The sequence below is a fragment of the Poecilia formosa genome, unplaced genomic scaffold (assembly GCF_000485575.1).
Source record: "Poecilia formosa unplaced genomic scaffold, Poecilia_formosa-5.1.2 Scaffold135, whole genome shotgun sequence".
Classification (NCBI taxonomy): domain Eukaryota; kingdom Metazoa; phylum Chordata; class Actinopteri; order Cyprinodontiformes; family Poeciliidae; genus Poecilia; species Poecilia formosa.
In genome coordinates this window covers 437,437-450,725 of record NW_006800074.1, presented here as the reverse complement: position 1 = coordinate 450,725, position 13,289 = coordinate 437,437, and the positions used below count along the sequence as shown (strand labels likewise).

General features: G+C 36.0%; 1 protein-coding gene across 20 annotated transcripts in view; it reads left to right on the top strand.

The window, feature by feature from the left end:
• LOC103145049 (membrane-associated guanylate kinase, WW and PDZ domain-containing protein 1-like) overlaps nt 1–13,289 on the top strand; it is a 98,582-nt gene that overhangs the window by 45,790 nt on the left and 39,503 nt on the right. For all 20 annotated transcript variants that reach the window (XM_016676518.1, XM_007562297.2, XM_007562296.2 and 17 more), the window contains one exon: nt 12,845–12,964. In XM_016676518.1, coding sequence (XP_016532004.1) covers nt 12,845–12,964 — 120 coding nt within the window. The remainder of the gene's footprint in view (nt 1–12,844; nt 12,965–13,289) is intronic.

The window sequence follows — 13,289 nt, the reverse complement described above, 5'->3', positions numbered from 1 at the left end:
GGTGTGTCCCATGAGGTGATGGACTGAGATATGGTGCTGTTTTTGTTTGTTTGTGCTATAGATTTTTCTTCTTATTATAGTATTAGAAATAAAATTAAATTCAACTTTGTTGGATGTTTTGGTTAAGCTAATTTGTATGGATAAATTTAATGGTAACACTTTATTTGAACTGCCAACTTTGCATGATTTTGTCAATTATAATTTAATGCAAAATTGGCATTTTTAATGGACTTTCAATGCAACTTTTAGAGCAACTTTGCATTAAAAGTGTCATTATTTACCAAATGACACTTCATGACAACTGTCATTAACATTCATAAAGACTTCTTTATGTTCATGACAGGTTTTATGTCATGTTTATGAAAGTGTCATGTCAGTCTTGTGTACACCCCTTCAAATAAAGTGTTACCAATTTAATTTGCAGTGGTTCAACATGTCAGCTCTGAGGTTAGGCCATCTTATCCTGTTTAATGGCTTCTACATGTATTCTTCTCTTTCTCAACTTTTAGCCTGAGAAATATGCTCAGAAACATGGAAGGAAATTAGAAAATTATTTTTAGGGTGCATGAGTAGAAAGAGATTTTACATAAAAAAGATTTAATAAAGTAGTAGCAAAACATTGTGTTCATTTTCATAAATTTCATGAACTAATTTAATTATTCTTGCAAAAAATGAATGCAGACATTCAATTTAAAAATGCTTGTTGGCTTAACTAGAATGACTGATGCATCAGAACATCTTAAATGATCTCATGATGCCTATGGATATATTTGACTGGTCTGGTTTGGCTAACTTATGTCATTCATTAGTAATAAAATATTTTGTCAGACTACCCAGATAACACCTCACCTCTCAGTTTAAATCTGCTGAATCTGCTGAGCTTGTGTGAACTTGTAACTTAAGAGGCTTAAGAAATGTGAATTATCTTTCTGCTATATGTACTAACAGGATATGTTCAACACTTGTAAAATCATGTTTATCTTTGATAAACGTCTGTTTTCTGGTGATAAAATACTAAAAAAAATTAACACAAAAAGAGAGATTTTTCTTTGTGTATTCAGTTTCAAAGTTAACTTTTAAAGCATTTGATTAAACATGTGTATGTCAGGATTTATTTCTTGTGTTTCCTCTTATTGTTGATATCTTGTATGAAGAATGTTCAGATAAAAACTAAAGCAATCTAATGTGTATATTTTATCTAAACATAATTTAGTTTTGAGCAGGAAGTTTTAATCTCATGCAGTCCCAGTATTATTAAATGCAATTTTATTTATTTTCTATATGAATTTTTTTGTGTGTGTGTGTTTCTGAACTGAAGCTGTTAAATGGCTATCAAGAGTCACATCCTGAGTTACTCCATAGGGATCCTATTTCATTCTGTGTGCAACTTCAAGGTATGTAATTAATATCTTAGGGCTGTTCTGATGTTCCTGCAGCTTATGGTACATGTTCAGTCACAGTGTGTAAGTGGCCCAGTATTAGGAGGTAGGATGTGGGTCATAGCAGGCACTCAAACAGGCTACTTGAGGGACACAGGTCCCCTGCCTCTGAATCTTTTTATGAACTGCCAATGAGGACAGATCCTATCCTTACTAACCTTATATTTATAGTTCACACTCCTAACAGACTACAGTATGCTGTATGTGTGTTTACACTTCTGCTTTTTTGTTCTTTATCTCCACGACTGTTGATTTTGTGCTGTGCATTCCGTGTGTGTTTACTGTAAATGCTATACAAGTTGGCTAAATTTAGGACAGGGAACCAAGGGGACGATAAGCAAACTTTACCTCAGTTGTATCTTCCTGCTATGATAAGGTTGTATTTTAACAACCATTGTTGTTGCTCCAACAGTTGAGTCTAGAGTAGCTTTCTTAAACCCCCTGACCCCTCCCCTCTTCTGCCTAATTTGAAAACCTTCTCATATATGAAAATCATTCAAGGTGTGTATGAATGTTCTTTTTACATGAATGGTGGCACAGTGGCACGATTTGTTGCACTATTGTGTTGCAGCGAGAAGGTTCTAGATTTAAATCCTGGCCACGGTTCTTTTTTTCCTCATGGAGATTCCCTGTTCTCCCTGTGCATATGTTTTCCCTCTGGATACTTCGATTAGATCATTTTCCGCCCATGGTTGAACCTATTGGCCTACATGCTGTGTGTGCGGTAAAACTACCGCTGCATGTCACATTGCCTTATACCACCCCCAACATGAAACATGGTGGTGGTGGTATCATGTTGTGGAAACATGCTTTCCTTCAGGAGAGACTGGGAAGCTGATCTGAGTTGATAGGAACATGGTTGTATTTCAACACAGGTGAATTGATATACAGCCATATCATAGTTAAGCTGTCATTAGTGTATTAGTATTTCAAATAATCTTAATCTGCTTTAATGATGTTACAGAGAAAAGCAGCTACAAAAACATTTGAGTTTACCAAAAGCAGCAGTTTTTCTCTCAAAGTGCTGCAAATTTGTCAGACTGTCTGCTGACCCCATTTTGACTACTTGCTTTAGCGTTACTATTTTTGCAAAGCTTTAGACGGGGTAGCTGTAAAGAAGACACATGGACATACTGTAAAGACAATGTTGGTGACATGACAGAGACAAAGCCAGGCTCTCCTGAAACCCTTTATCCTTTTAGCAGTGCTGAGATTAATACTGCACTCACGCAAACATTTGTAAACATGTCCCGACTTATTTTTTTTGTTTCACGTTCAAATTGTGGGATTTGATTCCCACAATAACCTGATAACATGAAAAGCAGAGAAAGTGCCACGTAACCAGCCACCGGGGTCGTTTGCATGTTTTGCTCCTCAGTTTTTATTTCTTAGTTAAGAGGAGACAGTGGGGTAGAACGTGTGAGTTAGTCAGAGATTTCAAGTGACCATTACGTGATTTCTTTTTTTTGTCTGTCATGTGTCTGTCCTTCTTTCATCCTCTTTCTTCCTCTCCATCTCCTTTTTTATGCTATTCCACCATTTGGCAGATGCACCCTGTCACATCTCCCTCCATGCCTCTAGGGATGGATTCATGTTGATGTTTAGGCTTCAAACTCAATCATGCGTGGAAAACATCTGTTTTGTTGTGTAAACCTTGCCACTCCTCAAAACCGTCTCCTGTATTTGCCTGCTATAAAACCTGGAATATGTCAGATATATTAAATTACTTCCTTACTATGTGGGAAAAGGTGGCACAACAACAGTGGTCAAATAATGTGAATCATGTTTCTGCATTTCACTGAAAAGCAAAGTCTCCAAAAACGGAAGGTTATTTTCTTATAATATAGATACAGTGCATGGGAGGATCTCAATACATTTTCTTAAACGGCTTAATAGATCCAGAAATCAGGAGTATGTCTTCATCCTAAACTGAACTCAAAAATCTTAATTCCTCCCACAGCCCTTTTCCATTTTATAATTGTAATTGTCACATAATGGACAGTTAGGCCACAGAAGTCTAAGCAGTACTGTGTTACAAAGCTTGTAAACTACTAGAAATTAAGCTTAGGCTTGTTCTGATATTAGAGTCTCAGTCTTTCATAGCCTAGAGTAAAAATACCGTTTTTACTGTATTTAAGTATGTATTATAATTTTTTTTTAAAAAAGTCACTGCAAAATGAAATTACTTTTACGTAAAATAGAATAAAAATAATTTTTCCTTCTCTGTTAAACTGATGAGACTCATTGACTGTTACAATTCTAGAAATAATATCTATTGTGTATCAAAAATCTATTGGGGTCGAGACTTAAGCTACGATCTTATATAGGTATTCTTACTCAATAACATAAGAGTAAAAAGTACTTGATGAAATGATTCTTCAAATACGTAGAAACTTTTTTTTTATCATAATGTCTCATTTATTTTTTACATATTAGGTATTTGTTTAGAGTGAGAAAAAGACAGAGTACACCCTGAACAGGCCACTACTCTGTTATACTAATCTACACATCTGTCCATCCATCCATCCATCCATCCATCCAATACATGTTCTGTATTTTAACCATAAGCAATGTAAAAGTATCTCATACAATCCAAAGTGAAGTTTTGTGTTTATATTTTTAAATCTAGCTTGAGTTACAGTTTTGACTTGTAAAATGTGTAGAGGTTTTGTGCTTTTTACCCTTTTTATTTGACTGATGAAAAATAATCTTTTGACTTTCATCTGGGTTTGTGCTGTGGGTCCTTTTTGGTTTAAACACTAGCTGCTTTCTATGAAAGAGCCCTTTGTTTGTTGAATACTTCAGCTGAACTGAACCTTGCTGGGATGTTGAGACAGAAGCTTCATCTTTCCTGGCTCTAATCTTTCAGTTTGTGAGAACACACAAAGGCGCAAGCATTTTCTACACAGAAAAATGAGCCTGTAATTCCCTAATAAGTTGTAAGATTTTTTTTTTCTTGACAGACAGAAGTTCAAACAGAAAACCTACCTTTACCAACATTAGAGTCAATAAAATTTAAACAAATTTAGGTTTTAATTTGATTTTGGGATGTTTGAGTACATCATCATTGTAATTTATAATTTTTTCTGATCCTTTTTAAAATATTTTCACTTCTGTTACTTCTTTCAGATATTGGTTGACGCTTGGGTGTTTGTAAGAAGCACGCAGGCGGGTATTGCATTCAGTGAAGTGCATCAGTGGTAATTTCTTTCCTTTTCAAGTTTCTGTCAAGAACTTTGATGTTTGTTTTGAAAATTAAATAAATTGGTACAAGTTCAGCATCTACAGGATATGTGATTTTGCATCTTTGGTTATAAGTGTTAAAGTTCTTTCAGCAGATTTCCCTTTGAAAAGGAACCAACTCAAGGAATAGTCACGTACATTTTTTTTTTTTTTTTGGCAAGTGTCAATTTTTTGTTTGCCAAAAGCTGCTAGAATTTGTGCCTTGATTGGCAAAATTCTTGGCATTATATTTACCTCTTATATTTTTATAGACCCCTGCACTCAATCAGGATAATATTTTGAATATTTTTTGGTGTTAAAATTACAATAAAGATATTTATGTTCTCTTATTAAACAAGTGTTAAGTTATTTTAAGCTAAAAACACGATAATAAACCAAAGCTGTGCATCCTGTTCAACACAAAACATCCTGAACTTGATGTGCACTTGAGATCCTACAGTAAAAACATTTGTTTTATCCTTGAGATTTCTAATCTAATGTTCACTACCAGCATTGCTAAGTGCATGATTCCCGGTTTACAAAAGTCAGAAATGGTAGTTCTTACTTGCAAAAAGATTGTGTTTTTTAATAATACAGCCTGTCTTGGAATTGGTAACATCAAACATTGCAATAACACACTGAAGTAAATTGATTATTTTGCCTTGGCCGGCCTAGTTATATTTCATAAAAGCTCAGGGTAATATAAAATCATTCTTTAAGTAAAAGCAATCCACAAGCAGATGACTGAACTCTGATATTCTTGAAAGCGCATATTTATATTGAGATTTCTTTGCACTTGCAAGTTGTCTTTCTGTCTGATTTATTAAAAAAAAAAATAACGATTATAAATAAACGATTACATGAACAGAATTAATAATATTCGTAAAAAAAAAAAAAACACTGTAAAGGAATAACAACAAAAAAGAAAGTAGGTTGAAAACTACTGTTGTCATGCACAGCATGTGGCCAGTAACTGATCTTAGCCAGAAATGTTGTTGCATTTTGCAGCAGTTCACATATAACTGTGACTGGTTGGTGCTTCCAGGACATATTGCTCTGAAATAATGTCACCAGGACATAAAATGTTGCTTTATCTCATGTTAAAATATTCACCAAATGTTCCTGGTCACTGATGCACACAGCTACATTTACTTCACACAGCTACCTTTGCTTCTTGCTGCCTCTGCTTTTGTATATCATACCTAAAAATTCCCATGTGTCTGACAGCCTCAGTTGTCTTGCAACAAAGTTTACAGGAGTGCTGAGATCCAGCTGTATTGCCAGAGACAGATGGTGCAGAGAACTGTTTCTTTGCTTTGATAAGGTGTTAAACAAAATGACCATGATGTCATCATTGGCGTATCTTTTCCTGACTGTACCACAGACAGCTTTCGCAAATGATACCTATTAGTTAATAGGTATCTTGATTGTTTCCTACTAACAGACACAACCCTGCAGTCTTCTGCCCAGATACAAGATTCACTGTTTACTTCACAAAACATGCTGGACTTCAGAGCTCTAGCAGCGAAAGCACTTTACACTGACCTCTATATAAATTGTGGTTTGTGGTCCTAAATGGAACAGCTCAGCAGGAAATGCTTGTAGATTGTTTTCAGTAAAATTTAATTTTAATTTTTTTTTCACCATCATGATTAATAGTGAGCTTGGGTATCCCTTTTTATCATCTTGCAATATAAATGAATGTGTTCATTAAAAATATTTCTGTTTGAATACATATTTTTTCATTGTTCCCGACTTTTTTTCCATATGCTGTATAATGCCATTTCAGTGATACATTTAAGGATTTTATTCCATCATGCACAGCTTTTTTTGCGAACTTGTGAGCTCTAGCAGCAGCTTGAACAACCTTAACAAAATAATGGACAAAGATAAATAGATTAAATACCCTGGGAGAGTGCTTTTTCTAATCATTTGTGTAGGCTTAGACATGTGCAGGATTTTTGACCAATGATTAGATCATCACTCTACAGAGAGTGTCTGTGATGGCTCAAGTGAGACAGAATAGTATGTGGTGAAGCTATAGTCTGCAAGAACAAGACATGCAGCCTCTTCAACTTAATATCTGTACTGTAAGGTGATGTGTTCCTGGAGAGCTTCTAAAGTTGTTTAGCATCCTTCTGTTTCAGTAGCAACATCTACATGAGCATCACGACTAATATGGCATTACTAACCCCAGCCAAACAAAAAGAAATGCTTTTTTTTTTTTTAATAGTCACAGCTGCTGACTTCATCACACTTGACACTTGACTATGTAAAATCCCCTTTTCAAAAGCTTATTTGAGGTATGCAGATGGGTGGGATGGTCTGATTTCCCTGCAGTGATTTGGTTATCAAATATTCCGGGAAGATCAAAGAAAGAGAAATATTTGCTTGTAGGAGGTACTGATGTATATTACTGAATAGACGGCATCATGAAGTACAGATTGAGGCACTTATTCCATATTGAACAAGGATATTAAGTGAAGTGCCAAATTAGTTCAAAGTGGTTCATGGATAACAAAGTCTATTATCTGAATTTCAGTCCCATGGAAAATCAGTGAGCAGAGCTAAAAAGGTGTGTGAACAAAGCGGCCTACAAAACTGACTCGGGCACGCCAGTACTGTCAGGAGAAAAGATCCACAAATGGAGAATATTATGAGAAACGCGTAGGAAGAAGGATACCAAAATATTCAACCTTAGTCATATAGTTCCACTGAAAGTTTCCCAAATAGTATGGATGTAAACTTCTAAAGAAAATAAAATTTCTCTCTCATTATTGGGATTCTGTTGATTCATCTTGTTGTGTACAATCCCGCTTTGTAAATTTCTGCAGGCAGTGAATGTGGCGCTTGCCAAACTGGAATGCAGCAGGGTACAATCTGAGGGCTTGTTTGTTTATAGGGGGAAAGTGCACAGCTGATCGTAACCACAAAAGGAGTACATGTTGTGAAATCTTCTGTAAACTTCAAACGCTAGATCATACTGTGGAGTTAACGGTAGGAATGTTCTTCCTTTAGATTCTTAACCAGCTACCACTTGTTGATTTCAGACAGATCTTCCCTACGGCAGCATCCACTGTCAAAAATAAGAACTGCAGCATGTTGTTCATCTGTGGCAGCACTGTAAAATGCAGCACTGCTCACGCTGATGGCAGAACTTGCTCACAAAAGGGCATACGCTCCAGCACCGCCACAGATCAAGTGCGTTTGTGTTATATTTTCTATTCGTCGAAACACAGACACTTCTCAAACTGTGAGTGAACAATACACACATTGATGACTGTCGCAGTAAGTTAGTACATCAGAGCGAGGCCTGACTGTGGCCTGCCATTGTTTCTCTATTGACTCACCACAATGATAGTGATGAGATGAGCCTGACCCCACTGTTACTGTTGTTCTCTGGAACAAGTGACGCTCTCTCTGGTTTTTGACTGTCTGTCATTCAGCTGGGATTACAGTCTCTACCCAACTTGAATTGTTTGATTCTGGCAAACATAACCTTTTGCTCTTAAGGGAATTTTTTCACAATATCTTAACAAAGTTATGGGTTTTTGTTATGCAGGACAGCATTAGATAATGTAATGATATTTATTTACACATATTACAGTGCAAGACTGGTCAGCTGTGTGTCATCTTGCTTTTGTGCAAAAGAAATACGTAAAAGTTGAGGTGTTGAGGTTTTTCAATTCACAAAACTACAGCTACAGGGAATAAACCTTTTGACAGTTGAATATAACATAAGTAATTGATAATTTAATTATTTAATTTTAGAAAATGATAAGAATCCAGATTACAAAACAAAAAGAACATCAGGTTTCACAGTGTCAAATATAATGTGATTTAAATGAAAGTGGTACATCTACAAAGGGAAAATAGTTGGTTGCTATCAAACCTATTCAAATTGTAATAATTGAGAATTTAGAATCCATGTAAATTACAAATGACCTGCATTTATTAACTGTATGTATTATTTATTAGTTTGCCTTGTTTAAATCTGATTCATTTAGATATTAACATTATCTACACAATTAGATGTGATTAAAACAGTATGATGTAAATGTATTCGGATGCACAAAGTCTGCACATTAATTCATGCTGACACCTCATTAACTTATCAAGGGTGCATAGAAATGTTAAGCAGTTATTCAAAACAAAACGCTGCAGAAAGAAAGTTAGACAACTTTATCTTTAAAGTGCATTCAATAGCTTACAAAAATGTGAATCTTTTTTTTGTTTTTTTTTTTTGTTTTTTTTGTTTTCTTATAGCTAATCAGTTGCCCCAGGGTGTTTTCTGTTCTGCTGCTCATCATGCATGGCATTTTTATCACCATCCAAACTTCTGACTGTCGTTGGCAAACTCTAAATACTCCCATACAGCACTCAGATATTTAGACCCATTCAAATATACCACTGTTGACTGTACCTCGAGGATTCTCCTCATGCTCTGCAACTTGGAGGGAAAATTTTGTGACCCTTGTTAAATTCATTTTCTTTGTTTAGGTAAATGAAAGATAAATTCAATGAAATCATCTGCTGACCAAAAATAGTGATGTTTGCAGATTATTGTGGTCACCGATTATGCCAAATAGTCGCCCCATCACTGCTATGTTTAAGACGTTCTGAAACCAAAATGATTCTGGCTTCTTCCCTTTAACATTTTGCCTTAAGACAGGAAGGTCTTATTGCTGCATCGATTTATTTGATATGTATGAATGGCTGAGAGTCCATTATGGATGGCTTGATGTGACGATGATGTAAATAACTGCCCAGTAGCTTCTCATATTGGCACACTTGAATCAGTCTGCCTCTCCGAGACACTGTTTGTGGTGAAAATGGCTGCGATAACAGAAGACATTCTTTTTAAAGCACGCTGAGCTTCAAAAACAGTGTCTTTTATCAGGGGACCTCCCATTCCTATGATTCAAACTCCCAGACACCTTCACTTTCATCTCATCTCTCTCTGCTGAGGTGAATACAAAGCAGTGCTAGGCTTGTGTGCTGCTGCTGTAAACCGACTGTTAGATGATTTATCATGTTGTTTTCTTCGTGTGAGGGATTTGTGTCTGTTCACAGTCTGAGCACTATGTCAGTTTGTCTATTATCTATTGCCAGTTTACCTTTTGTATAATTTTCCAAGTATAGGAACAGAAATAGAATATCTGTGTTTTCTTAGCACCGCAGGTGTGGGATGGAGCAGGGCTTAGTAAAAGCTAGCTCATTATATGGTACTTTGTGGACTGGATGTACCTTCAGGGATGCAGTGTGAGCTGGCATACTGGCAAGACTAAGGTAAACATTCAGACATGAGAAGGCTTAGTGAGCTTGTCCTTACAAAAATAAGATAAAGTATAAGATTATGGTCTGTATGTATCTATAATCTGTCAACAGTGGGGAGAATATATTATTTAATTGTATAGTGAGAGTGCTTGAACCCAAAAAAGAGCCTTATTGCTTTGCTGATTCTTTGACTTCTCTTCAAAGACCATCATCAGGTTAACATTTTTATATCTTTGTTACACCATTGTGCTGGAACATACTCTTTTTACACATCGAATACTAAAGCTTGTGGGATCTGCGGCAAATATTTTGCACGTGTAAAAAAACAGTGATGTGGACATTAAAACTTAGAGACACAAACTGCACATACATGTCGCCGCTATGGGGCTGGTACGCAAATATTGCAGCAAGGGCCCAATAATAAATCATTTAATTCCATACTGTACTATGCAGTTGCTTTGTCTGCACTAATTAAGATTCACTCAGTGACATGTCAGAAAAGCTTGAGGTGGCTTCAAGTGCATGCGAGCCTGGCCTACTCTTTGGGTGTGTTTGCTTACAGTTATTTGGTCATTTATAGGCAATTGTAGACTGTGTACACAGTATTAAACTTTCATCCCCAGATGGAGAGGTAGTCATTAGTTATGGAGACATGAAGGCAAAAGTAACTCACTTGGCCCTGGCACACCAGCAATTCATCCTTCATCTACACACACTCAATCCAAATTGTTCAAGGTTGGAGAACTTGATGTTTCGGAAAACTTTGAGTCTTTTTCTTCCATTTAGACCAAGTTTAGACATGTTTATATAAAATAACCTAATGTGTACTTTTGAGAAACATTTTGACAACAGTTTTCATTATGAATCCACAAAACCTAAAAAAAAAACAACAACAAAAACAATACTACTTAATACAATTTTGTTAAATGTGTTCCAGACTCATTCAGCTCATGAACTGTGAGAATTGTGTTAAATTTAGTTCTCTTTGGCTTAGACATCTATTGGCATTTATCTGCTGGTCGAGAAACCACATTCACAAATACAATTCTTCAGTTGTTATTTCGATTTTGTTATTAAAACATTTGTCTGTTTTCCCCCCATTGATGTTCCTGTTTAGTGGAGATCTGATGAGTTCAAAATCCTCTGGATGCATAATTCACAATATATTCATGCCCAATAAACTATTCAATAACTTCCCGCGTGGATAGAAGAATTCATCACTGTGAAAGATTCATTTTTTATATATAATGTGTACTCTGAGGATGAATAGGATCATTTAGTGTAACTTAAGGCTGCTCAACTAGAGGAAAAAAAACATCTAAATTAATTTTGGACAATACAATCGTATTTTTAGTTTGCACCACTCTATTTGTTCTACTTTAAAGAGATAAATGTTATTTTTTGTCAAATCTTATTTTTTCTTAAACATTTCACATTATAGACATGTTCCCCTACTAAATGTAAAGCAAATCATATTGCTTATATATCATACTGCTTATATAGTTGCATATATAAAGTTTCAACAGTTCAATCACAAAATATTCAATTGCTAATGTCGATCAATTTTGTCGCAAATACTACATAAATGTTTCAGTCATACAGGATAGCAAGGTTTTTGTGACATTAGGTGTTAAAATGATCTACCCATCAGCCATTTAAATAATTTTATTGATGGAACCAACACAACACCTCAGTGAAAAACACTTATCGGAGATTTAGTAGATTACATCCATATATAAACATATTCTCAGATGTCCTGTGTTAAATATGATGATGTATATTTCATCAGATATATTTTCAGCATCACGGAAGCCACAAGGGAAGCTGAAGGTGGTGAAATAACTTTAATAGTAATGCAATGTTTGTGTGAATGTTGTTTTTGTAATAATTTTGGACGGAAAATTATCAGAACTGGAAGTCTGTTTTTTTTTTTCTTCTTTTTTGGAGAGACTGTTTTTTTTAATTCTAAATTAAGAATGTCATCAACCCAGCATGTCTGTTTTTTTTCTTCAAGCTGTCAAACAGTGGTATGTCTGAATTAAAGCTGATGTTTATTTGAAATATATGCATGACTGTGTGTATTCTATTATGCTTTAAGCACTACTGCCATGACTACAGATGTGATCCAATTTATGTGAACCGTCTGCCTTGCCATTGTTTTTTTTGTTTTTTTTCCAATGTCACAGACATAATATCCCCCGTCTCCACCGTTTGGTGTCAACTTTCACCTACAAATTGTTCTGACTGCACTGCAAATTACCACAGAGCACTACTTATTAATCACTAATTGTTCAACCAGTACAACCTTAGAGGGAATTTGAAACTGTGATCTTGACTGACAGTCTCATCAGAATTTTGAAAGGATTTACTATTTACTATCCATGTCTATATTTAGTTTATGGTCCAACTGTGAAATTAGTAAAACACCATGGAAATTATTACATACCGAAGCTAATCCAATAACGGCAAGATCAGCAGATTTGAACAAAACCACAGTTTTCATAGTAAATCCATACATTTACACTAAGAGCAAGTTTACAGAATGAACATGAGTGCATTGTTTAAGGTGACCTTTTTCTTGGACCTGGACTTGGCAGACTGCAGTTTCCCATGAGACAAAGCGATTGCTCGAGATGCAATCCTTGATTTAATTTCTTGACATAATATTCGCAGGCAGTGTGCTTCCAATGATGGTGCTGAATTACAATCACACCGTCTTCATTTCAGAGCCCCTCTTGGTGGCTCACACTCATCTCAGACAGCCGAAGGAATCTTGGGATGTAGCAACAGACTATCACAGCTGTAGGCGCTAAGGAAGCGTGTTGTTGTTCTTCAAACAATAATCCTGTTTTCACTGTCATTTGAGAATCATATTGATAGAAATGTCCGTTTTCTCCTCTGCTCAGGTACGACCCGTCCCCCTCGAGACGGAGAGGTCCCAGGGTTGGATTACAACTTCCTGTCTGTGGAGGACTTCCTACAACTGGAGGAGAGTGGCACACTACTGGAAGTAGGAACATATGAAGGTGAGGAGAACGATGACAAGAATCAAAAGTGGCACTTCATGTGACTCACGATAGAGCAGGTGTCCTCATTCTCCACAGATTTGGCGAGCATAGCAGCCATCATATTTAGTTTTTTCCTGCATGTAGGCAGGCTGTAAGACAGTGTACCCAGTTGATTCTGATTAGACCGTGCATGATGGGAGGGGGAGATTCATCCAGGAGACAGCAGGTCTCTCCACATCTGCCCCTCTCACTCTGATTAGGACAGCGTTGTGCAAGGCTAAGTCTCAGACTGACACAAACCTGTGTGTGTAAAACATGTGGATGCCTGATTGTTTGTTGGGCT